The sequence below is a fragment of the Hydractinia symbiolongicarpus genome, chromosome 14 (genome assembly GCF_029227915.1).
Source record: "Hydractinia symbiolongicarpus strain clone_291-10 chromosome 14, HSymV2.1, whole genome shotgun sequence".
Taxonomy (NCBI): domain Eukaryota; kingdom Metazoa; phylum Cnidaria; class Hydrozoa; order Anthoathecata; family Hydractiniidae; genus Hydractinia; species Hydractinia symbiolongicarpus.
This window is the reverse complement of record NC_079888.1, coordinates 13,031,786-13,057,309: the sequence shown is the minus strand read 5'-3', so window position 1 is coordinate 13,057,309 and position 25,524 is coordinate 13,031,786. Positions and strand designations below refer to the sequence as shown.

Sequence of the window (25,524 nt, the reverse complement as noted above, 5' to 3'; positions counted from 1 at the left end):
GATGTTGCATTTCGGGAATGTTCCGGTCGAGTTCGGGCGTGTTCGGGAAAGTGCAGGCGGTTGCGGCGGACAACCGTCAATTTAATTCGAAAAGTCGCCCGAACTCGCCCTTATATATGCAGGCGTTTGCGGCTTAGCGGCACCCTCTTTAACCGGGGCGAGATGAATATGCACCATATAAACACGATTTCCATTTTCAGCGTTCTTCCGCAAATATCTGAGATCTCGGCATGCGGGATATCTCGGTGGACCGAGTTTCCCGTTCATGTTTAAAAGCAGGTACAATTTTACTCGCAATCAGTATGACATCAATGAACAGCTGGGGCTTTAATTATTAAATGAAACATTCTATATGACATTGTAGTTCGTTTTGGATAAGTTTGTGAAATAAATAAAGTAGCTACACAGGAACAATCTTTATTAATAAATTAGATTTACATATTGAAAAAATGAGCAAATCTATATAAGTATCAATGTTTTTTTATCTACGCAATATTTTACTATTTGAAAATTTACCTAGGTGACAATGTGCAGGAATTGGCTACTTATACAAAAGGGCTGAGCGATAGGGTTTTTACAGCCATTTTACCTCGTTTGTTTCCATTTGGAAGGTGTAAGGGTGGTGACTTCCATGCATAGTAAAACTCTGGCTCTCATAGTAACACCCTCCCCAACATAAAATTCAAGTTATTTTTGATCGCCCTTACACCAGGTAAGAAATTCCTTAATTCGCGTTTGGACAACATTTATGGTTGAGTTCACCCTCATTTTTTTTAACACAGTTTTAACTTTAAAAATTTGTAAATTAATTCTAACATGTATTTTATTTGTAGTATATAATTAAGCTTTTACGCTTTTTTATTTCGCAAGCACTTTACGCAGGGGAAACTATAAAGAAAGTGGGGGAAATAGCTTGGAAACGGAGTTAAACAGGCTGGAAACGAGGGTAAATGATCACAAAACTGGAAAGTCAAGTGGAAATGATAGGGAAACCAGGAAACGACTGGGAAACAGGAAAAATTCTGGAACCTAATATTTATGTAATTGTTATCATGAAGTCGTAAAACTTGAAAATAGCTATGTCGTTAAACTTATTTTACACTGATGCTTATACGTTGCATTTATTTGAAGTGTTGTTAAAGAATTTTATTTATATGATTTTATTGGTCTGCGCTATACTTTTAAAAGTGTAGTGTAAAATCCTAAAAGCTAGAGGGGAGGACAAACAAAATGAAAATGTAAGATATAATGAAAAACTACTTATGTTATATAATATAATTTTTGCTGATAAATCCAAATATGCCACTCAATTTTCTCAAAAGTTCCTTGTTTTCTTTTTCAAAATTTGATAATGTTAACCCGGATCCAAGAATAGTAGTTATAATTGTTATCATTTTAAGGTCTTAAATTGTTTTTTTGGGATGTATAATATTGAAGTAATAATATCTGTTATATATATAAAGCTGCTTCTTCTAGGTTTATTATAATCATATGTATATGAAATGAGTGCATTTGATGGTCATCTGTTAGAATATCCATTTGTCTCTATTGATCGATTTGATGGAAGTAATTTGTCATCTGAAGTGTATTTCTTATCTCACTGCCACAAGGGTTTGTAGTTAATGTCATTATGTATTTGTATTATATATGTTTAATGTTATTAATTGGTATGGTTCAGAAATAAAAACAACACAAAATTGTAGAAGATAATGTATTCTTAGATAGTTCGCAGTTATATTTGGGGTATGGGTGTAGGTGTTTTGACTTTTTTAGAAAATATTAATGTGTATTCTCAAAGTCTAACCTTTGTGCTTCAAATGATTCACCATGCTGTAACGGACTCCTTATGAGGAACTTGTGACAGAGGACTACTATTCTAAACTTGTGCTTATACTGAAATAAATTACTGACATTGTAACAGACAAGACAATTGACAAATAACTGTCATTGTAACAGAAAAGACAATTGACACTACACATGTAGTGTCAATTGTCAATTTAAACAATGGACTCTTTACACTTGACACTACATGTCTATTATAGTGAGTGTTTATTGCCACAGGTTCATAGGGCTTTTTTTTAAAGAAGCCAGCCACTGGCTTCTTTAAGACATTTTGACAATGGACTCTTGACATGACATGTCAATTATGGTTAGTGTTTTTCATAACAGTTGACCCATAGGGCTTCCTTTAACTGAACCATATGACCACTGGCTTTTTTAAGACATTTTGACAATGGACTCTTGACACTACATGTCTATTGTGGTGAGTCTTTATTGTATCGATTGTCCGACAGACTTCTTTTAGACATTTTGACAACCTACATCAGGCCTATCAATAAGAAAATAACACCCAAGCAATAAATCGCTCCCCCAAGCTTACAAAAATTTAAACTGGGCGAGCAATCTGAATTAATAGAATAAGATTATAACGGCAATTTATTTTTTATCCATATTATAATACCCGCATACGTCTGTCTGTCTGTCACGCAAAATGGTAGCTTAGCTGCGCAATAGCGAGAAGCACGTAATGCGGTATAAAAAGGACGGGCAAACCCGTGGATTTTCCACGGGCTAACGACTAGTTTTTATATATTTTGGTACTTTTTGTAAATATATATAATAAGAAAAAGAACATTGATTTCCATGTGAGATGAATTGATATTGCTCAGCTAAAAAAATATTTTAAATTGGGGGAGCAATTAATGATTAATGGCCCAGCTAGTTTCTCATTTCTCAGAATTGTGTGAGCCTTTGCATGAGCAAGAGCAATTGCTCTCCCCTTATTGATAGGCCTGTCACTTATGACACTACATGACAATTAAATGACAATTAAATGTGCGTCTTATTAGAACTGACTGGTATGAACTGACACACAAAATACTCACGTAACCCTATCACTGTAAGGACAATGGTCATCTGCACCTAAACCGGCTGACGAAGAAAGCCCAGCACCCCTCAAATTTCTCCAAATTAAGAAAACCAAGAATTGACATTATATATTAAATCTTCTATAAGTACTGCATTAGCCACATACTATGACTTAACACAGCATGTAGTCCTAAAATAGGTATCACCAAATAATAAACACATATAAACTGTTGTCACATTGAAAAATATATAAGAAGGTAGTGGAAACATTTAAAGTATCCTTAAAGACTTTTAAAAAATGTATGGAAGATAAGTCTAACGTTTTAGTCTGGATGATAGCAATGCCATTCCAAGTGGTGAGAAACTCTCACCACCATTGAATATCCTTACGAGACTCTGTTGTAATGGAAATACGATGGTGTAAGCAACAAACTGAAGTGAAGAGATCAATAAGATGTCATAAAAACATTCAACAACATTTCATGACCTTCCTTGCAAAGACAAACACCCTATGAGAGACCACTGGTGTTTTCCACAGGTCACAGTTCAAAGTTTTAAAATATACCAAATTATAACATTGCAAATAATTTTCGCCATTTCCAGTTTCGTGGTGCAGCGCCATTACAAAATATGCAATACAGAAAATTTTAAACCACCATGATCTCTTTATATATTTTGATTAAAATGTATGAATAGTTTAATGATGGATATGGAGGATGATGAAGGATATGGAGGAGTTGGATGGAGGAGTTGGCATATTCGTTGCAGAGAAGTGTGTAGAAAAAGTAATAGATGTTATGGGTGTTAATAGTCGTATTATAGTGATAAAGTTTTTGATAGGTAAACTTTTCTGTCAGTTTATGCTCCACAGTGTGGACTCAGTGAGGAAGATAAAGATAAGTTTTATGATGAGTTAATAGCAGTCACATCAAAGTTTGGAGACACTGAACTTGTCATGGTGGGCGGCGACTTTAATGGTCATGTTGGGAGGTCATCTGAAGGTTATAGAGCTGTGCATGGAGGCTATGGATTTGGGAGCAGAAATAAGGAAGGGGAGAGATTGCTTGAGTTTATAATGGCAACGGACATAGTTTGCAACACATCATTCAGTAAGAGACAGAGTAGGCTGATAACATATGAGTCAGGTGAGACACAGATAGATTACTTCCTGGTTAGAAAGTCAGACAAGAAAGTGATGAAGGACGTGAAAGTTATGTCGGGGGAAGAGTGTGTTTCCCAGCATAGGTTGCTGGTTTGTGATCTTATCTTGAAGAGTGTTAAAGAAGCCAAGGGAAAGTACAGGCCCCGTCGAAAAGTCTGGAAGCTGTAGGAAGAGATTGTAGCAAGACAATTTAGTGCAAAAGTTCAGGAGTTAGCCCACAATGGTCAATGTGATAGTGACAATGTTGAAAGTACTTGAACTACTTTGAAAAATTGTCTTCTAGAAGCTTCTGATGATACCTGTGAGTGGACGAAAGGACCAGCTAGACATACCTGGTGGTGGAATAATGAGGTTGACCAGTGTATATAGGAAAAGAGGAAACTTTGGAAAGAGTGGAAGTCAGGTGGTAGTAAAAATATTTACTTAGTATCTAAGCGTCGCGCTCGTACAGCAGTGTATAAGGCAAAATCAGAAGCAGAGAGAAACAGATTTGCAGATGTGTTAAGAAGGGAAGACCAGCACAATGAGATATTCAAGATAGCAAAGCAAATAAAGAAGACTAATCAAGATGTTGTAGGTGAGAAGTGTATACGTAATGATGAAGGTGTTAGCAAGTAAGTAAGTAAGTAAGTAAGTAAACATTTATTTACCTAAGAAATGACAATTTACATTACTAAAAGAATAAATTAGCAATTAGGAAGGAGACTTTCCCGATAGCCAAGGCTAAACAAAGGAGAAAGCACAGAGGAGGAGAAAAGGGTAGCTTGGAAGAATCATTATCAGAGGTTGCTTAACACTGAGTTTGATTGGGACGAGGATAATTTGTCTGATGATGATGTTGTAGAAGGGCCAGCTATGCAGATCAAGACAGAATGGGTAGTAGAGGCTATTAGGAAATTGAAGATTGGCAAGGCTGCAGGAGTATCAGGTATTGTTGCAGAGATGGTAAAAGCATATATATATATATATTTTGGAGTTGAGCTTATTACAAGTCTTGCTAACCAGTTTATAAAGGATGGTGCTATTCTGAGTGAGTGGCAGTCGAGTGTAATAGTGAATTGTTTCAAGGGCAAGGGTGATGCATTAGAAAGGGGTAACTATAGAGGTCTGAAGTTGGTTGATCAAGTAATGAAAGTTATTGAAAGAGTGATTGATAAGTTACTTAGAGAAAGAATTGAGATAGATAAGATGCAATTTGGTTTTGTTCGAGGGCGTGGCACTACAGATGCAATATTTTTACTCAGACAGCTTCAGGAAAAGTATTTAGGAAAGAGAAAGATTCTCTATTTTGCCTTTGTAGATTTAGAGAAAGGTTTTGATAGAGTACCATGTAAAGTTATTTGGTGGGCTATAAGAAAATTAGGTGTGGATGAGTGGCTAGTTACGATGGTACAGTCTATGTACAGCAATGCTAGAATTCGTGTCAGGATTAACGATTCACTTAGTGATGAATTTAGTGTAAATGTTGGTGTACATCAGGGTTCTGTACTTAGTCCTTAGTCCTTTGTTGTTTGTTCTAGTTTCAGAAACGCCTTCGATGGAATTCAGAACAGATTGTCCATGGGAGTTATTGTATGCAGATGATTTGGTTCTCATAGCAGAGTTGATGGAAGAATTAGTTGAAAAGTTGAGAAGTGGAAGAAAGGACTAGAAGAGAAAGGGCTAAAGGTAAACACAGCAAAGTCTAAAGTCATGATTAGTAGCATTGCAGCCAAGTGTGACCTTGTAGTTGGAAAGTGGCCTTGTGGAGTTTGCAGGAAAGGGGTTGGTAGTAACTCAATTTTTTGTCAGACTTGCAAGCATTGGGTACATAAGAAGTGCAGTAGTATTAGTGGAAGGTTAAGAGCTGACATTCAGTTTGTATGCAAGCGTTTCAAAGGTGAGATTATAGAGAATGAAGTATTTCCAGCTTTAATGATGTACAACAGTGGCTCGTTAGAGATAGTTGAGAACTTCTGTTACTTAGGTGATATGTTGGACAGTGAAGGGGGTGTTGGAAGAAGTGTTACTTGCAGGATAGGTTCTGCTTGGAGAATGTTCAGAGAGTTACTTACTTTGTTGATTAGCAGATTCCTGTCAATTGAGGTAAAAGGTAGGTTGTGTGAGGCCTGTGTAAGAAGTGTTATGTTGTACGGTAGTGAGACATGGGCAGTGAAGCAGGAAGATCTTGCCCGTTTAGAAAGGAATGATATGAGAATGGTTAGGTGGATGTGTAACGCCAGTCTGAGAGACAGAAAGAGTTCAGATGAGCTAAGAAGCAGGCTAAGTCTCCGTAGAATTAAGGATGTTATCCAGATAAGAAGATTGAATTGGCTGGGGCACTTGGAAAGAATGAAGGGAGATAATTGGGTAAGAAAATGTAGAGACTTGATAGTTCCTGGGGCAAAGCCCAGAGGCAGACCAAGAAAGACTTGGCAGGAGGTTATAAGGACAGACTTGATACAGAGGAAGTTGAGTTTAGATCTAACACAGTCTAGATCAGATTGGAAGAGGGTCATTAATATACCCCGTCCAACCCATGCTAGCATGGAAAACGGACGTTAAGCTGAGAATGATGATGATGATGATGATGATGATAATCCGGGTGTTGGTGCAGGCATATTTTTAATAGGTGGATATATTGCGTATAGCAATATAAAAAAAGAAAGTACCAGATTAAAACACAAGCCACAGTCAATTGAAGAACCAGAAGAACTAGAAGAGCCAAAAGTAGTTATCAAAAAACCTAGTAAAGATATCTTTACCATGGAATGGAATGCTCTGACAAAGGTTGGATAACCACTGATGTGTTTAACGATGGTGCGAAGTTGGAAACCAGTGAATATTATATGGAAGAACTTGCTCGCACTTCAAATATACAAACAAAAATAAAAGAGCAAAAAATTGTGAATGCAGATTTAACGCCCACACCATCAATCGACAAAGAATAAAAAGGAAAGTGACATAGAATCTCTAACAGATAAGAAGATAGATGTGGATGAAGGTAAAGATGCAGATGAAAAAGAAGATTACACTGGCAAGGAAGAAGATGAGGCAAGACTTGTCAAATTATGGAAATGATTATTAACACCTAATGAGGAGGAAGACACTCCTAGGAAATGGTTTGCTCTTGTCTTTAAACCTTAATCAGCAAATTCAAAGAAAAGAATGCCACCCCCTCTCTACATTGAAAAAGCTACCACTCGATTCCTTTTGGATGCAGATGGACTAGTGTGTGGTGTTGAATTGGACTGTTTGAAGCCACGTGTTGGGAATGGTACAACGTTACAGTTATACACAGGAACCACACCAGATATTTCACTTTTATAGGTCCACAATGTAACAACTTGCTTTTGTAACAGCTTGTCTTTGGAAGTGTATCAAGAGTGAGGAAACAAATGGAATGTTCCTGGTTATGCAAACATGGAAATGTTCTTTGATAAAGTTAAAAATATAGACAGAAAACAATGGATTGTAATCGAGGTCTATAATATGCGTAACCAAGTTAAAACACTATTTCCTTGTCAAATGACTGCATTCTTTACTTTTTATCCCTGGAATCTGAATTTTTTTTACCACAACACATTATTTTTGATCTATATGTAACAAGAAAAAAACAAATTTCAAACACAAAGCAAGTGATATAATCAAGAAAAATCTAGAACATGATTTCAATTGAAGAGCGTATTTTTTGATTATTTAACCAATTAAATATATGCTTAACCAGTAGAAAGCATGCAAATTTCTTTAATGACAACTGGCCTATTTTGTAATGCTGAGGGAAGTTTAAAGATATGCAATGTTTTTCTTAAGGAGTAATACAGGACGGAGGCAAATATTAACAATTTGAATCTTAAACTAACTAAACTGCTTGCGCTTTAAAATATTATTTATTTTTGGTTAGGGTTTTTAAACATATTTAGGCTTTATTTGCATAATTTGCATAAATGCGTATTTTTTACCAGGCTTGACTATATAAATATACATATAAGTAATGTTTGTTCTACAAGTCGTGACAAGGTTTAATTAACGATGCCACTTCCAACTTTTTCATTATTGACTAAAATTGCTAGCCATGAACTTATATCACGATAGTTTATGATGCCAAGTCAATTTTTTCAAATTTTTTTTTGTAGTTTCCATATTTTAGGGTTCCTTGCCCTAACACATATCGTCTTGTACATGTTTCAAACCCAATATTTGTATTGTTTAGTCAATGTTTACTTCATAATGAAGCTAGCTATAGCCTGGTTTTATTTTTTTTAGATCATGTTGTTGGCTTGCTTGACGAGATGTTTTTGCACAGACTTAAATCTGGGTAAATATTTTAAGCATTTCTACTACTACTGTGTTATATTCAGGGATCATCCCAGGATTTATAACAGGGTGACCACTCCTCCTTAAATTCCTTAAAGAACCTTAGAAAAAGAAAATCTCCTTAAAAGTACTTAAATATACTTAAAAGAAATTGAAATTTTAGCTATTCTCCTTAATTTCTCCTTATTTCTTAATTTTTCTGATCGTAACTTTTGGAAATGTGTTCATGGATTGTTCATCACCAGTGAAATAAGACATTTCTCTGTTACCTGAAATCCTATATTTTCTCTCTTTCAGGGCATAATTTATATCTATAATTGTATAATCTATATTATAATACCCGTATGCGTCTGTCTGTCACACAAAATGGTAAGCGCAGTATCGAGACACACGAAATGCGTCTAATAAAGGACAGGTGATCTCGTGGATTTATCCACGGGTTAACGACTAGTATGTATAATTTTCTTATCATAGAACATAGAATGTAACATTATAGAAAGGGAACTATAAAATTGGTTTTCTCCTTAGTTATCCTTATTTTTATATTTTTATATCCTCATTTACAGCAAAATATCCTTAAAAAATGTCAATTTTTCTCCTTAATTCTCCTTAATATCCTTACTTTTGTTCTCATTTTATTAGTGGTCACCCTGTATAACTGCCACTCTTTTTACTGTAAGCTTGAGTTAAGAGTCAAGAGTTATGAACATTTAAGTATTATGTTTTAGATTGACACGACTTTATTATAGAAACCATCAGCAGCCACACACACACATTTCACAGACACCAATTTGATTATAAATAAGTTTTGATTATAGAATAATTTTATGGTAACAAGTAATTATATAATTTTATTTCCATGACAAACTTGAACTCAGAGTGCGTATTATGTTTAATTCATGATACAAACTTTTCTTCAAATTAAATGTGCAGTGGTAATGACAATGTTTTCCAGAAAAATGTTTTACAATAATAAAGCAACTGTCTTTCAACATTCAAGTTTAAATTGAATCAAATAAGAGTTTTTTTATCCTATTTTTTTGATATTATAAGATTGAGTTTAAAACTCAGCGTGATGATTGAGTTTTTGCTACTGTTTACCAGTAGCAAAAAAACCCTGAAAAAAACACTGAATTGTCTGAAAACAATTAATAATAGCCTTTTTCTTTACTAAAGACAAACCATTGGCAAAGTTGGTAAGAGTGAATAAAAGTGGAGTTGATTAGTCACCATAGTAAATAGTAGCCAGAATGGAATACTCTTCGACTAAAAATGTTCAGTCCCATTTATATTTATCTAATTGAATTTATATCTTTTTAATTTGTATTTTATTTTGAAAAATTAACGTATAAAACGTAAAAACCGTAAAATGTGATGATTAGTATTTTATTCCGAGGACAAATCTAATTCTAACTCCAAACACCAGCTACAAATTTGGACAAAATAAAGTTAGTTTTTTTCATAATTTTTCAAATATGTACAAAAGCGTCAAACAATGCTAATAAACAAATTCTACTTTTTCACACATGTTGACCAGCCAGAAAGCGTTTACAATTTGCTAATAGAAGAATTAGTTGAAAAGTTTGAGAAGTGGAAAAAAGGACTAGAAGAGAAAGGGCTAAAGGTAAACACAGCAAAGTCTAAAGTCATGATTAGTAGCATTGCAGCCAAGTGTGACCTTGTAGTTGGAAAGTGGCCTTGGGGAGTTTGCAGGAAAGGGGTTGGTAGTAACTCAATTTTTTGTCAGACACAAATAATCCATGCTGGGGCTATGAAAGATCCTGAAATGCTTGGGAAATAGCCTTTCTGACTCCAGCAACAATTAGCACATTTCAAGAGTAAAAAACTAACCAAATATCCCAAAGCCCACTCTGAACATTGACAAGTGAACGTTGACAAATTTTAAATGCATGAATCTGTTATAGAAATAGCCTGTGCAATTACTTGTGGCTGCGAATTTTGAAATTAGCTGTCTTGTCTCAACATATTTTGACCAAAATTGTAGCTATATTAAAAAAGTTCTGTAGAAAAAACTATTTTCGGCAACTGATCACAGAAGTGGCAATTTGCCTTTATGCACAGTGTATTATTAACATATGCTTCACTTCCAAAATTATAAAGTGTGAACATTCTTCTTTTTTTTAGCTTTCCTGATGTGAAATTGTATGCTTCAGAAACAACCAGAAATTTGATGTTGTGTGATCCTGAAATGCAATATGTGGTAGAGTATACAGTATGTAAAGAAAGTTTATTTTAATAATCAGTGCAATGTATTTTACAGGGACAGAACCATTCGTTTGACCCCAGCAATATTGTATGTTAAATGAATAAGAACAAGAAATTTTCTTTACTTTATGAATATAATTGGTTGTGCCAATGCCCAATTGAAATGTCAAAATATTACGTGTCAAACAAGGTTTCAAATTAAAATTTGTGTAATATTACATCGAAAACAAAAACTGCCAGTCCCTTTAGTGCATAATGGTATGTCATACATTCCGGGGGTTAACTCCCCAATTGATTCTATACATCAAAAGCTCTACAGCTCTGTATTATTGTAGTTCTTTCTACTAGAAAAAATCTATATTATAATACTCACATCTGTGTGTGAGCCAATTCAAAAATAGGAGTGGTAAATAAAAACACCCTGGTAATCGCACCTATAACAATAGCAATAGCTTCCGTCTAAGCAAGTTTTTTTACTTCACTAGTCAATAAAACCACATTGTATGTATAGGATCATGCCTTTTGATAAACGGTTATGGAAATATTGTGGTTCAAAGATTTTTTAATGAAGCCATAAACACGTCCATTCAGAAACGGATCGGGGACCCAGGTTTTGCAAACTTACCCAATTTGATCCAATGTAGTCCCTAGGTACCCACGCAGTGAATAATCATTGATGTCGCCACTTCGTTTCCACGTTGTATAGCCTCAAAGTTTCCATTGCAATGGCTTCATTAGTTTAATATAAGATACTAGCTGAATTCCGTGGAAGAATCCACTGAATCTCCCTCTTTCTTTAATGCGTGTAAGGGATACCAAACAAAACAGACAAGAAAGTAATTTGAATTTTTAAAACTCACTATTCGCATTATTTCATATTTATACATGCTGAATATAAGCAGGTGCAACAAAAAAAAATAAAAAAAAAATAAAAATGCCAAATGTCCAACACAATCAAAGGTAATAACTGTTATGTAAAAAGCTAAATCTGCTAAAACTATAAACTTGCTTTGCCATGCCAGAAGTAGTTACACCAGGGAAAACAGTATATCAGACATAATAGTATATCAGACAAAAAAATCCAACAAATTTCGACCTTATACAAAAAAGTTATTACAAAAATTCCACAGTGTACATGTTTTAATGCATCATACCAAATAAGCTATTCAGTCTATTGCATACAACAACACTCCCAAGATTTTAAATATAAGAAATTAATAGTTGACAGCACATAAAAGAGGAATATGAAAACTTGAATGATTTCGGTATATTGTATATCTACCGTAATATTTCAAATGCAAAATATTAAAAAAACAGTTTGTTTTACAGACCCAAACTCAGAATCAAGAAAATCAATTATTTTGAAACATGCTGTGCATGATAACAATGCAGTGTTTTCGAATTTAAGAATCGAGCGTATTTCAAACGATTGATTTAAGTTTGTTTACATTTTGTTATGTTTATAATAAGACATCAACACTGAATCACCCACTTCGTAGCGTTAAACATAGTAACGACGGAAAAATTACTTTGTAGAGGATAGGATATACACACTGTATTTTATAAGAATAGTGTTTTTTTCATTCAGCCTCAATGTTCTTAACTTTTTTGTCAAAATACTATCCTCATTATTTTCTGTACTTGATTTTCTTGATTATGAGTTTGAGTTTGTAAGGCAAACTATTCTTTCTGTTCTTTTAAGATTTTGGATTGAAATATTTCGGTAGATATACAATATACCAAATGATTCCAGTTTTTATATTTCTCTTTTATGTGTTGTCAACTATTAATTTCTTATATTTTGAGTATAACTTGAATTTCTTTTTGCCATCCCGTTATAAGAGTTTTGAAAATTCAAATTACTGTATTGTATATTTCTGTTGGTGTTCCTTGCATCGTTTAATGACAGATTCAGTGGATTTCTTCCACGGGAATTCGGCTGATGTACTTTTATAGAGAGGCAAGAGAAGACATATTGTTGATGTTGGTTTTAGGGGTTAGCTTCCTGAAGTTGCAAGCTACATATACCATACATTTTGTGTTGTGAGGAATAAAGTAATGGTTAAAAAGAAACACTATTCTGTCATTATCAGTGCACTTTGGCAAGAAGAAATAAAAATTACAGCTAGCTATAGAAAGACTTAAAGGAAGTTTTTTTACAGTAAGCTATAGCTAGCCATCTATATATGGATCTGCAAGTTTGACATGGATTAACGTGGAAGAGCATTTAATAAAGGATTTATTTGCAAAGTATAGCTAACTAGTTATATAAAAAAGAGCACAGATGAAATCGACTGAAAATAAAATACACACTTCAATGATATAATGACTGGCTTTGACTTTTCGTTAGAAATTATTGCTTATAAATATTACATAACTAGCTAGGAAGGGAAATATATAATAGCATGTTACACTGTATTACTGTGTTCTTAATTTTGGTAAAATGCAAGAATAAATTTAGGCAAGGTCCACTTTTACAATTTTGTGATAGCTATAGTAATTTTGGTACATTGACATAAGAAAAATTTGGCAACCGATAATATTTGACGAAAACAGTTAAAGTCACTAAATTTGTTTAAAAATTTTTTTTCCATTAAAATTTGTTAATTTTAACCACAGTATGTTATTTTATTTTATATTTCGCAGCGGTCGAAACTTTGCACTTTACAGATTAAAATTATTCCAATGCAAAATTGAGGCGTAGCAATTTTTAAGGCTAAGTTGGTGTTTGAACTGCACTGTTAAGTTGAGTGATATTAGAAATGAGTTTTTATGATCCTATTTTTAGCATCTGGGCACTTACCTACCTATATATCTGATTACTGTATGAATAAGGCTACAATTTATATTAGTGACCCAGTGTTACCCCTAGCTAACAAAAACTACAACGAGACAGATACAGCCAGCTTTTTGACAATTTTTAATTTGGTTTATAAAAAATGTAGGTAGCTCCGCCCTGGTTAGTTAAATAAAGTTTCTAGCAAACACAAAATAAGAATTTTTGGAATTGTTTTTTAATATTATAGCTAGCTAGGTATCTGTTTAATGAGCATGAAACTATTAGTTTAGAAAAAAACCCATTGTTTTCTTTACTGTGTTTAATGAGCTACATTATTTTGGCTGTACTAGTAGCTATATAATTCTTTAATGACATGCTAGCAATCCCTCTTTGATCAGCACTGTGATATTTTTAAGACAATATTAAAACTTGTGATGTAACTAACTACCAAAATAAGTTTTCTTTCTCTTTTGACTGCCAACTTTTCATGATGAGTGTACCCCACAACTTGAAGCAATTAAATTAATAATCAAGTTTAGGTCTTGAACCTTCGTAAAATACAATCTTATGTCATTACTGAGTATCCTTCCTTTAAATAATTGTAAAATCAATATATCGCACCAGTTTAAAAAGTAAAAATACAAAGGCAAAAGTGCATAATTCTCTTCGTACAGCATTGTTTTTCTTAGAAAATGCCTTACGCTCTGCGGGGGATATAAAAATTTGTCCCTACAAGCGCTTCTCTAGTGCCCAGAACTGCGCGGTATGAAACTCCGTAATTCTATTCGCCATTGTTTTTGGAGACCAGACAAAACAAAACAGAAAGAAGAAAACACAGCATTGCCTCGTGGCTATTAATTAAATGCTTATCACGCTCTTTTTTTTTTATTAGCTGACCGGGATTATTGCATATTATAGGCAAAAAAACCCAACGGGGAAGAATGCTCATTGTAATAGTTAAAGATAGTTGAAGCTCTATGAAGATAATTAAATTTAGATCATGAAAAGGGAAATTCTGAGTATTTAGGTATTTTAATTGTGTAGATTTGATACTGTCTCCATAAGGAAACGACTAACTGTTTGAACAAAGGAAAATAATCAAAAAGTAAGACAGCTAGCGAGGCGAAGCTGTCTTCAGAAACAACAACAAGAAGAGGTCGTTGTTGCAAAGAAGTCTGATTTCAGTAAGTTAAAACGTTTAAACAATAAAGAATAACACAGAAACTTCGATTGATTTATCTGATTTATCATGTTCGGAACTTTGTTGATACATTTGTAAAAGCATTACGATGGAAACACAGCTACGGATACTCTCCCTCCTTCATTATTTTTTCTGTAATGGCATGAATCCAGCAACCATGTGATCGATTTTGCCGTGCGTTTATTATCGCATGATTCGTGCAATGAAATGCAATGGCGGTTCTGTAGGCGAAGAGAAATTGGGGTGAGTTTGTTATTTCCATGTAACATTTGAACATGTTCTGGTTGTCAGTTTTCAATTAAATTTTCTGGGTAATGTTTTCTCATGTATATCTTTCAATTTTTACAATAAAATAGGCACCTCAAAAAAAGTTGCCTACAGGGTGATTATTCGCCTTTAAATAAAACAGGTTGTAAAATTCGAACTGCTGAGTCTTTACGTGTCCGTTACATGGATTAAAAAAGAAATAAAGTGGATTCTCCCACGGGTATTCAGCTAGTATAAGATTATTTCTTTTAGTATATATATTTGCATATGGTTTTTCCTTACAAAAGTTTACACAAAATATCAAAAACACGTTGTAATTTCTTATCATCACCAAATATTTATTCCTGTTAAAATTTGTAAATTCAACAAAAACAATAACCGTTGAATTTTCGTCCAGCGAAACTGACATCACATACAGTTAGCGTTCCCCAACAAAGGGTTATAACACAAAATATAAAAAATATCACCTTACACAACAGCTTACATGACATCTAATTCTACAGAAATTTGTTCTTTCAGTATATTGCATGTGGTCTTTTCCCATAAAAGTTTACACAACATTTTAAAAAACAGCAGTTTGCAACACAAACAATATAAACGGACGACCATACCATTCTTTTCTGAAAAAATTTAAACTCAAACGTCAAAGTCACACGTAAATTTTCCCCGAAAATGTCAACAACCTTTGTAAAAATATCAACCACTCTTATAAAAATAACCTGTTAATTTACATGACAAATGTTTAACAGTTAAAAACGAAACAATAAAACTGACCCAATTAAGGCACACACTTTAAATTTTACAAAAACCGTTCCTTTTAAAGTTAACAGGAAACGTGAGGAAAATAATTCCTCGCACTATCCTAAAAGTTCAATAAGTCATTGAAAGATTTTGTGACTTGTTACATTATAACTGGTGCTCAAAAAATTACTAGAGTAGCTATAAATCGCTAAAAAGAGGAATAACAACATAAATCATAGGTTATCCAGTTAAATATAGTTAAACTAGACAGGCGCATATAGCTAGCTAGCTATTTATGCTTAGTAAAATACATGCAAAGAGAAACATCACAATGTAAAAAATATGACATTTGCAGTGAGTTCAACAAACCAAAATTTTCTGTTTCGCTAGTACATTTGTTTGGAATTTTGAATTTTAGGATAAATATATAGTTACGTACCAGGGGAGACATTAATTATGCGGAAAAAATGTAAACAAATATGTTAACTTTTTTATAAAAAACGCGGAAATACGAAACTTTAGGAATGTGGCTTTAATGTGTTTTTTCTGGGAATGTAATTCTGCTTGACAATAAATGTTCTACATAAGAAAGTAACACGCAGCTCTAGCTACATAACAACTGAACGTCAAAAAATATCAAGGTTCTTACAATCCACATCAAACTTCATTTTCTACTTCTAACTCTACTTAACTACTTCTAGCTCCACTCTTCACTTCAGAAGTAACTCTCTTAGCTTCTATCTTCATTTTTCTACTTCTACTTCTTCAGTTAGACTTTTCTTCCTTTACCTTTTACTTTTTGCATTTTTCATGACGAAGGGACTCTTGCATTTGTTTTTTTGCGACGGTTAGTCATTCAAGAAGCGTCATTTTAATCATGTGATGTAAACAAAGTGAAAATGAACACATGTCGAAATTTCCCCTTACTAACACATTAACACATTATTATAGGCGATGCTACCAGGTGGACAAGGCTGCACGGAATAGCGTACAAAAACTAAGTACAACTTGCGATCTCCCATGAAATTTTCCACAGGCTAACGACTAGTAAAAAGAATAAAATTCTTGTGCACACAGCAGTAGAGAATTAGTGTTAAGCACCTGAGACTTTCTGTTTTTTTTTAAGATTGGACTTCCTGTACATCAACAAACATTCATTTCAATTAAGAAGGGAGAAGTAAGTGAAAAAATTGTAAACACTGTTGTTAAAATTGTAAAGAGGAAATCTTTGGAAATTTATGTAGATCATTTACCTTCAGTGTATTTAACTCCTTTGCTGTGTATATTATGTTGTTGTTTTTTGTGCAGGGTAGTCTTGTTGTAAAGAAAGGTTTTGGGGTCAAGTCCCTTGGGTCATGCCAGGGAAAATAAAAGTGTGAACCCATCCTTTATGCTTAGTATTCAGCCTTAAATAGGATTGATATCGTAAGTGGTTATCTAGTTAAGTGGTTGCTGTGCTTGGCCAGTTAACATAGCTTCAGCGAAATTTTTTAATGCACTAGGATCCTATTTGAAGAATCCTTAAATTTCTTTAAATTACTTACTTTAAATTTTGTTTTTAGTTGAAAAAGGAAACAATAGTTGTAACTCCAATATCTGCTGGACATTGTGTTGGATCAGTAATGTGGGTTGCTTTGTTTGTTTATAGATTTAAAAAAAACGGAATCAGAGAGAATATAATGTCCATATATGTTTTTAGGTTTTTATTTGAAGGAGGTAAAGGTACAGTGCTATATACAGGTATGTGTGTGCTCAATATTATGTATCTAACTTAATCCTGCAGTGAACCAAGGCAGATTAATAACGCATTTTACGGTTTCTATTGAGCTATATCAGAAGTCCTTAAAGTATGTGACTGCTTTGAACTGTATTAAGTCATTTGTGTTGCTAACAGCTTAATTTGGTCATGTAAACTGAATACGTCTTTTTGCTGAAGTAAAGGCTGTTTTGTCGTACATGTTTTTATAAGCAGCTCTATTTTTAGTAGCTAGTGTTAGGTTGCTAATGTATAGGAGATCTTTGGCCCTCAAGTTTAAGCAAAATTTCTTACAGACATAATTCTAGCATCATGAACCCAAACCTGATCATTTGCAAAGTGTTCGTAAGAAGTGAACGCATCTAATTTCACTGATATATCGTTTCTTCTGAAATGATTTGTGGTAAGTCCAAATGAAGTTTACTAAGTTGGCGAATGTAATCAAGGAATGGATGGGAGGCCTAAAGGTTGCAAAGCAAGCTGCCTAATCTGAGCCACTAGGATGCTCATAAAAAATTTAGTTTCTGTTTAGGTGATTTTCGCCTTGGCGAGAAAGAAATATCAAAAGTTCCTGCCTTGCATTGTGGTTTAAAGTATGTATATTAATTTAACGAGAGTAAGAAGCCAGAATTAAATGAACCTAGACTGATCCTGTGGGTTTTTTTAGTGTTCGGTGTCTTGAAAGTATGTATGTGGACACAACATTTTGTTGTCCAAAAGTTCCCAGTCTTCCAACTCGGGTAGGTTGTATATACGTTGTCATTTATGTCTCGTAGATTGATCAAATGGAAGTAGAGAAATTAGGAACTGGAAGAAAAAATTTATCTATGCCAGTGTCTTTTTAAAAACTTTAAAAAGACTTTTTAAAGCTCTACAATGTAAGCCCAACATCATTTTATAACTCGGGTTCCCTTTTATATCTAATATCTATGTTTAATATTGCTAAAGCAAAAAAACAACAAACAAACAAACAACAAATAAATAACTAAATAAACAGATAGTACATAAGCAGAAGAGCTTCAAAAAAGATCCGTTACCGTAATGATCCGAACAAGCGCCCTGGGCGCTTATTAAATTTTTGGATTTTTTGCGTGTGCGCTTTTAATTAAGGGGGGTGCTTTAGAAATGCTGGGTGCATATTAATTTTTCCAAATTTTGTACAAATTAAAAACAACGGTAATTTTCAATTTTATTTCAACTTTGGAATTAAAACATAGTAAGAAAGAATTGTGTAGGAAATTCCCTATTTATGTAATATAGAAAAGTTTTTCAAAACAAATTATGTTTTTTTATTCTCGATATAAGAAAGTAAAATTCAATTAGGTTATTTTCGATTAAGCACCTCCTTTTATCAGATGGGCGCTTATTCGAGAGAGGGAGCGGGGCGCTTAATAAGTGCTGGGCGCTTATTGAACTTTCAGGAAATTACCTGGGCACTTATTCGAGGAGGGCGCTTAAAAAAACTGGGTGCCTAATCGGATCATTACCGTATTTCAATTTTGATGACATCAGCAATGATCCGTCAATACACAAAATTTTTTTTTAAAAATTTATTTACCAGCAGCCATTTTTGAGTAGTAAAGAACTGTGTGCTGATTTAATATGCATTATTTTTGAAGGTTTGATAGAATACTATTTTTAATTTTTTGCTAGGGAGAGACAAAAGATTCGCTGATCAAAATTATTAGCATGTAAGTAGGTTTTGTTAAAGCAGTGTATAAATCTTCATTTTTTCATAACTATTATTATGGACTCTAATTAATAAAATATTAATTATATAAAATATATTAATAAAATATAAAGAATGAGAACTAACTGTGTTGTCTAATTTCACCAAATACATCCGAAACTTAATGAGACAATATTAAACAACTAGTCGAAGAGGCCCGTGGAAAAATCCCCTTAGGAATAAAAATGATGAAAAATATAGGTTGCTTTAGGTGTTTTGCTTATCCGTTTTATGTAATGTACAGAGTTTGAAGCGCTGCTGAGAAAAATGTATAGTATCATGTGCTATTGACGAACGGTTAAGAAGATATAAAGGTTTACAAATTTTGCTCCCATCAGCAAAATCCTTACCAAAAGTTCAAAATATTTTTCTTTAGAAATTTCTATACCAATTGCTTTCCTCGTATAGATCTTGAAACGCTGATCAAAAAAGTGTGCAGGATCATGTACTTTTGACGAACGGTTGAAAAGATATTAGGTTTTAAATATTTTTGATGACATCTCAACCGTCCATTCCGAAACGGATTCGGGCATGCAGGTTTGGGAAACTTACCCAAATAGACCTATTTCAATATTGCCTTTTCATGTTCAGCCGTAGTGGCGAAAAATCAAAACATTGCATGAAAATGAGGTTAGTTCAGATAATGTTCAGGACGCCAAGTTGTTTACTAGCTGTTCTGACATTAGTTATCAACAAATGTTGATTTTATAATTTTCAACTACCATATTAAAAGAATTGTAGTGGATAAAATTTTATAGTGGTTATTAAATTTAATTTTTATTGATACTAGCCGGGGAGCCCTGGCGTCGTACCCCGGGGTCAATATTTGAGTATAATGTAGGTGCGTTAAAGAAGAAAGAAAGGATATTTGAATGGTGTACCTACAGGAATAAAAAACACATTGAATAAGAGTGTAGTTGATACTAAAAATAAAAGTCTTTACTGAGTTTAGGCCTGCTGGTCCCCGGACATTTGTTATTGTCCGTATTAGCTGTGATGCACAGGGGTATCAGTTTTGCCAAAAGGTTATCCAAAGATAAATTCTCTGGATAAACTTTAACCTCATTGTGGCCAGCTTTAAACTGAAGCATTACTCTCTAAGTGTGTAATGTGCATCCCTGAGTATTTATAATAGGTTTTAATAAAAAAAATAATAAAGGAGCATATGACAGAAAAACAGAAGTTATATTTTTAATAAAGGGATATTACACACAGTAGGTGATGGGTGATTAGAAAGAATGATAGAAATTGTAAAGTGGCAGCTTTGGGAAGTTCCACCACCAACTGTGAGCAATAACCTTGGCTTTTTGTTTGTAAACTTTAACTACATGCTAATAAGGAAAAATACTTTAAGATTTACGTAACAGGGTACACCACGAGAAGGTATGCCATAGGAATTTGAACCCCACCTATGAGAAAAGGAGAAAAGCAGACATTAGCCAAACAAACAAAATTGGAGTATAAAACTCTCACAGGCGTTGGAAGGAGAAAGAAATATGTTAGATAATTTATAAGATAGACGCTCTTTTGGCAACACCGTGTGAAATCTTTTTGGTATCCACAAAATATCTGGCACTGGTGCAAATATTTTGGACAGAACGCGAAGTTTAATCATAGTAAGTTGCACAAAAAAGCTTTGAGCACAATCCATGGACAAAACACATATTAACATTGCCCCCTTTGACAGAACACAACTCACACTGTCATGCATACCTGTAAAAAGGTACGCCTATATTTAGGAAATAGTAAACTAAGCTGACACCAATTTAAAATTAAGTAATTTTAATTAAAATATGAGTATAAATATGGTGTACAACGACCTGTTAAACTCACAATATGTGTATGACTAACCTGTAGGTTATCTTCACAGTTCTCCTAATAACGCAACACCAAATAAAGCCAATTGATTTACACACAACACAATATATACCACTATTATAAACACAATGATTTCACCAGCAAGATTGGTTCAACACAAGTAAACCCCACCACCAATTGATTCTTATTAGTAATTGCCTAGAATGGAAGATTAACAATCTCCCTCTATTTTCTTTTCTGCACGTTGTTCAGTTTATGCTGCTATGGGAGGAATTTATAGCGACTCCTACTCGCTTAGTATAGTGGTCCTGGGGAGAAATTGGCTTTTCACCAATACCCTGTACTATACAAGTGTTGATCAAACAGTTACCGAAGACTATTCTTTCTTGGGTCCTTAGTTGTGTGATGCCAAGTGCTAAGTGGTGTTTCAGCAATGAATTCTGAAAAATAAAACTCAAAAAAAAAACTTTATAATAAAACATTTTGAAAACACACATTTTGAAAACACAACATTTGATTGGTCACTAATACTCATCATGACCATTTTGTAGCACATTCAGTAGAAGTGTGCTATTTGCTCCTTGTTTTGTTAACACATCTACTAACTGATGTTTGGTGGGAATCCACTTCAATATAACTTCCTTTTGATTGATGCTCTGTCTGAGAGAAGCAATGTCAACTCTTAATCGCTTATCTTCTAAAGCTTTTGTTGAATATGCAGCTTCATACAAAGATTTGTTATCTGTGTAGCACAAGATACCTTCTAGATCTGTCTTCACAATTTCCATTATTACATTTTTCACCCAGATACATGCATCAATACCATGAACAAGTGCTAAGGTTTCTACTGCAAATGTGCTACGCACAACTCTCTTAATCTTTTTTGACTACCATGTGATAGGTGTCATGGTCTTCTCAACACCTTTAAGAAAAACAAAAATTCCACTTTAAGAGCTTCCGTCATGTAGATTTCCAAATGAGGCGTCAGCGTACAAGATTAATTGTAATGGAGGTTTCAACTTCCAAAATTTTAGGCAAATATCAGGATCCAATTTCAACTTCTTTACTAGCTCTTATAACATCACCAACATTTGCACGGTTTAACTTTGTGCTTAACTGACAAACATCAAAAGAAATATCTGGCCTTGATTGAGAAGATACCCAATTTAATTGACCACAAATACATCGAAACTTAGATTGCTCTTCATGTGAGAGTTCTTGATGTTTGTTTTTGGTGCTTTGAATCTCAACCTGTTCCATGCTTGCCACATATTTGCTTTGGTCATACTCAATAGAACTATTGAATTGTTGTATGTTGACTCCAACATATTTAAAATTACTGCAATTCTCTGACCCAACCCGAAATATTTTTCTAATGGATGCAATGACTTTTACTTGAAAATCTTCTGATCCTCCCCAAAGAAAATCATCAACATGTATTACGATCAATCCTTGACAACAGTCATCTTGAACCCAATAAAATAAAGCCTCGTCAAATAAAGATATTTTCATTCCCAAACCAATTAACTGTTCCTTTACTCGTAAATACCAAGCTCTTGAAGCATCAGCAAGGCCATATACTACTTTATTCATTTTCCAAAGAACCCCTATTACGTTTGCTTCCTTTGGGGGCTTTATAATTACTTCTCTATCAATCGGGTTACCTTGAAGAAATGCTGTTTTGACATCTAAGGTGTGGCATTCCCATTCGTTAGTTGCTAACATTGTGAGTACAATTCGCAGGCTTTTTTTGAAAACGTTGGGGAGTCTTTAGTCAGATTCTGAACCTCCTCTTCTTCAAAACCTCTTATGACCAAACGAGCTTTGACAATTTTGTTGTGATTACCCATCTTGTGGATATTGTAGATTGACTTCTGTCTTCAACAATGGAGAAAACGTTGTTGTCTTGCCGGTTGGTTAATTCTTTAAATTTCGCATTCAAGACCTCGTCTTCAATAGTTGGTTTTATCGCTAATAATACTTCTTCAGTGTCATTGGCTTCAACAACCGGTTGCCATTCACTCACACATCTTTTGAAATCTAACCAATTAATTTCACCTGTGTCTTCATTTTGCACATTTTGCACATTTAAACAGCTGTCATATTGCCTGCCTTCTTTTCCTTTTCTACTCACTTTACCTGCTCTGCTGTGAACTAATCCTTTAATCCACTCACTGTCTGGAGTTAGCTTACAGATGATTCTGGTTTTTAACTTTGGTATTCCTTGAAATATAGAGGTATTGCCTTTTTTTTTCATTGACTGTGATTTCACTTTTTGATGTTTCATTAGATCTTTCCTCTATTGGTGTCCCATTGGTTTGTGAATTATCAATGGCCGCATCCTCAGTTACTGGTACTTCTGTTACTGGTACTTCCGTAGTATTACTTTCAAGATCAACTATGTCAAAAATTTTGTCTTCCGGTGAAACACAGTTGTCCAACTGCATAGTTGTTACTTCTGGGCTCTTTTCAGAATCTTGTGATGGTTTCTGTGAATGTACTACTTGATTTACCTTTTGCAACCGACAAATGTGGACTATAACACATAACTTACACCATGCTTGACAAGTACTTGTTTATTTTCTTGTCCAATTACAGTGCCTGGTCCATGCCATTTTTCGCTGTCTTTTCTTTTATAAAAGACTTTATCTCCAGTTACATACTGCACATCATTGTAACACTGGACATTATGCCGCAATTCTGTACGTATTCTTTCAGAAGATTCTGCTGCTATGAATGCTCTTCGTGATGCATGCATCACAGCAAGGTTATGGGCCACAGTCTTACTTGAAACTGTATCATTCATGGCTGGTAACTAATCAGTAAGGATGCAGGGATAGTCATAGTTTTTACCAAAAACAAGCTGGTTTGGTGAAAATCCATTGTTGTTTGATAAAGAATTCTTGGCACTAATAGCCCAGAAAAGTGCTCGATTAAGTGTACATTTCGTATCCTCTATAATCTTACTCAGCATTTCCTTAATGATACCATTGTGTTGCTCACAAGAAGTTTGACGATCTTGTTTTTTTTGGAATTTTCACTTGCGCATACAAAGGCAACTTGAGGAAGCAAATGGTCATAATTCTTTTCATCTAATCTATTCTGTTGTTGTTTAAAGGTATGCAACAGTGACTGTGGTGGTAAATTTTAAAGGATGGCGTTCTCCGAACATTTTAACAGTATCGTTGCTAAAATCTAAAACTGCATCTGCTTTCCTCATAGATGTTTGAATCAAAAGCAAAGGTATTTCATTGGGTACAACTTCTGTTTCTAGATTAAACTCTTTTGAACCAATGATTACAGGTAGATTACTCGTTTTATGGAACAAACTGCTTCGCTATCTCCAAATTTAAATCTTGTTTCACCTGGATACTCTTCTGGCAGTTTATCACTATCAATATTATCAATGAAACATTGGTACCAATTCTTACCACAGACTGTTTTGGTACAACCACAGTCTAAAACTGCACATGACCAAGTTTCACCAACAAGGGATTGCATTTCACTTTCTTTAATTTTAGAAAAAAATGTAACTTTTGAACGACTCTCTTCCTTTTTAACATCTTCAGACCCCTGATTCTCATAAGAATGGGGACAATTCACAGACCAGTGATAAGCCTGACAAATATTACACTTTGAAATATTTCCAAATTCATCAGGCGGATTCATTACTCTGTTACCTGGTTTTCCTCCATCCATATCTTTGATTTGGTGCTGCAGCCCTTCCTCTTTTAAACCTTAAACGCTGATATCCACCTCTTTTAGTGAAGTAATTCTGCTCTGTAGAATCTGCACTTGCCTGTAAAACAGGCTCTATCTTATCAGCATCATTTGACACAGATAAAGCCACAGTATCACCAAATATTTTCTTTAACTGTAATACGATTGAATCATAGCGTAATTCATTTATAGTTGCTCTAGCCAACCGTTGCTGCTCTGATGTAAGATTAGCGCTTTGTAAAACTCAATATGCCAAAACTCCATAAGGAAGTTCCATACGGTGAACTTGGATTTTGTGATATAATCGTTCAAACTCTATAAGGTAATCATTCATGCTCATCTCAGAGGGTCGTTTAAATTTTTCAAAGGTTTCATAAGCCAGGTACTCAGTTTGATTTTCATCCTTTAAGTAAATTTTGTCCAATCTGTCAGTAATATCTTTTACCCCAGTTGTGGCACTGATTTGTTCAATTTCCAATTCTAATACTGCTTCTTTAACTTTTCCTTTCAAACCCATGAATATAGCTGGCCCTTGTTTTTCCGCCTTGAGTTCTGTGAGTGCTTGCCATATTTGAACTTCTTTTTTTCCAGGTCTTGTAACTGGACTCTGTATTCAATGATGGTGGGGGTACCCAACTTTTCGACATTTCTCTATGATACTTTGCAATTTTATTCCTCTGCTACCATTTGTTAAACTCACAATATGTGTATGACTAACCTGTAGGTTATCTTCACAGTTCTCCTAATAACGCAACACCAAATAAAGCCAATTGATTTACACACAACACAATATATACCACTAACACAATGATTTCACCAGCAAGATTGGTTCAACACAAGTAAACCCCACCACCAATTGATTCTTATTAGTAATCGCCTAGAATGGAAGATTAACACTATCTTGTACATAGCCTTGCTGTTGTGTATTACATACCTTGACATGGACATTGTCTAAGAGCGC

At 34.2% G+C, this 25,524-nt stretch overlaps 1 protein-coding gene across 2 annotated transcripts in view; it reads left to right on the top strand.

The window, feature by feature from the left end:
- The first annotated feature begins 481 nt into the window (after positions 1-481).
- The window catches only part of LOC130626093 (protein artemis-like), a 40,696-nt gene continuing 15,653 nt past the window's right edge, over positions 482-25,524 (top strand). Inside the window, exons 1-9 of one of the 2 annotated variants that reach the window (XM_057441200.1) lie at positions 482-1,611; positions 8,276-8,327; positions 10,472-10,559; positions 16,667-16,717; positions 17,103-17,164; positions 17,240-17,280; positions 17,829-17,889; positions 17,964-18,036; positions 18,950-18,987. In XM_057441200.1, coding sequence (XP_057297183.1) covers positions 1,503-1,611; positions 8,276-8,327; positions 10,472-10,559; positions 16,667-16,717; positions 17,103-17,164; positions 17,240-17,280; positions 17,829-17,889; positions 17,964-18,036; positions 18,950-18,987 — 575 coding nt within the window. In that variant the 5' untranslated portion in view covers positions 482-1,502. The remainder of the gene's footprint in view (positions 1,612-8,275; positions 8,328-10,471; positions 10,560-16,666; positions 16,718-17,102; positions 17,165-17,239; positions 17,281-17,828; positions 17,890-17,963; positions 18,037-18,949; positions 18,988-25,524) is intronic. The other variant, XM_057441199.1, reaches the window with a different exon arrangement.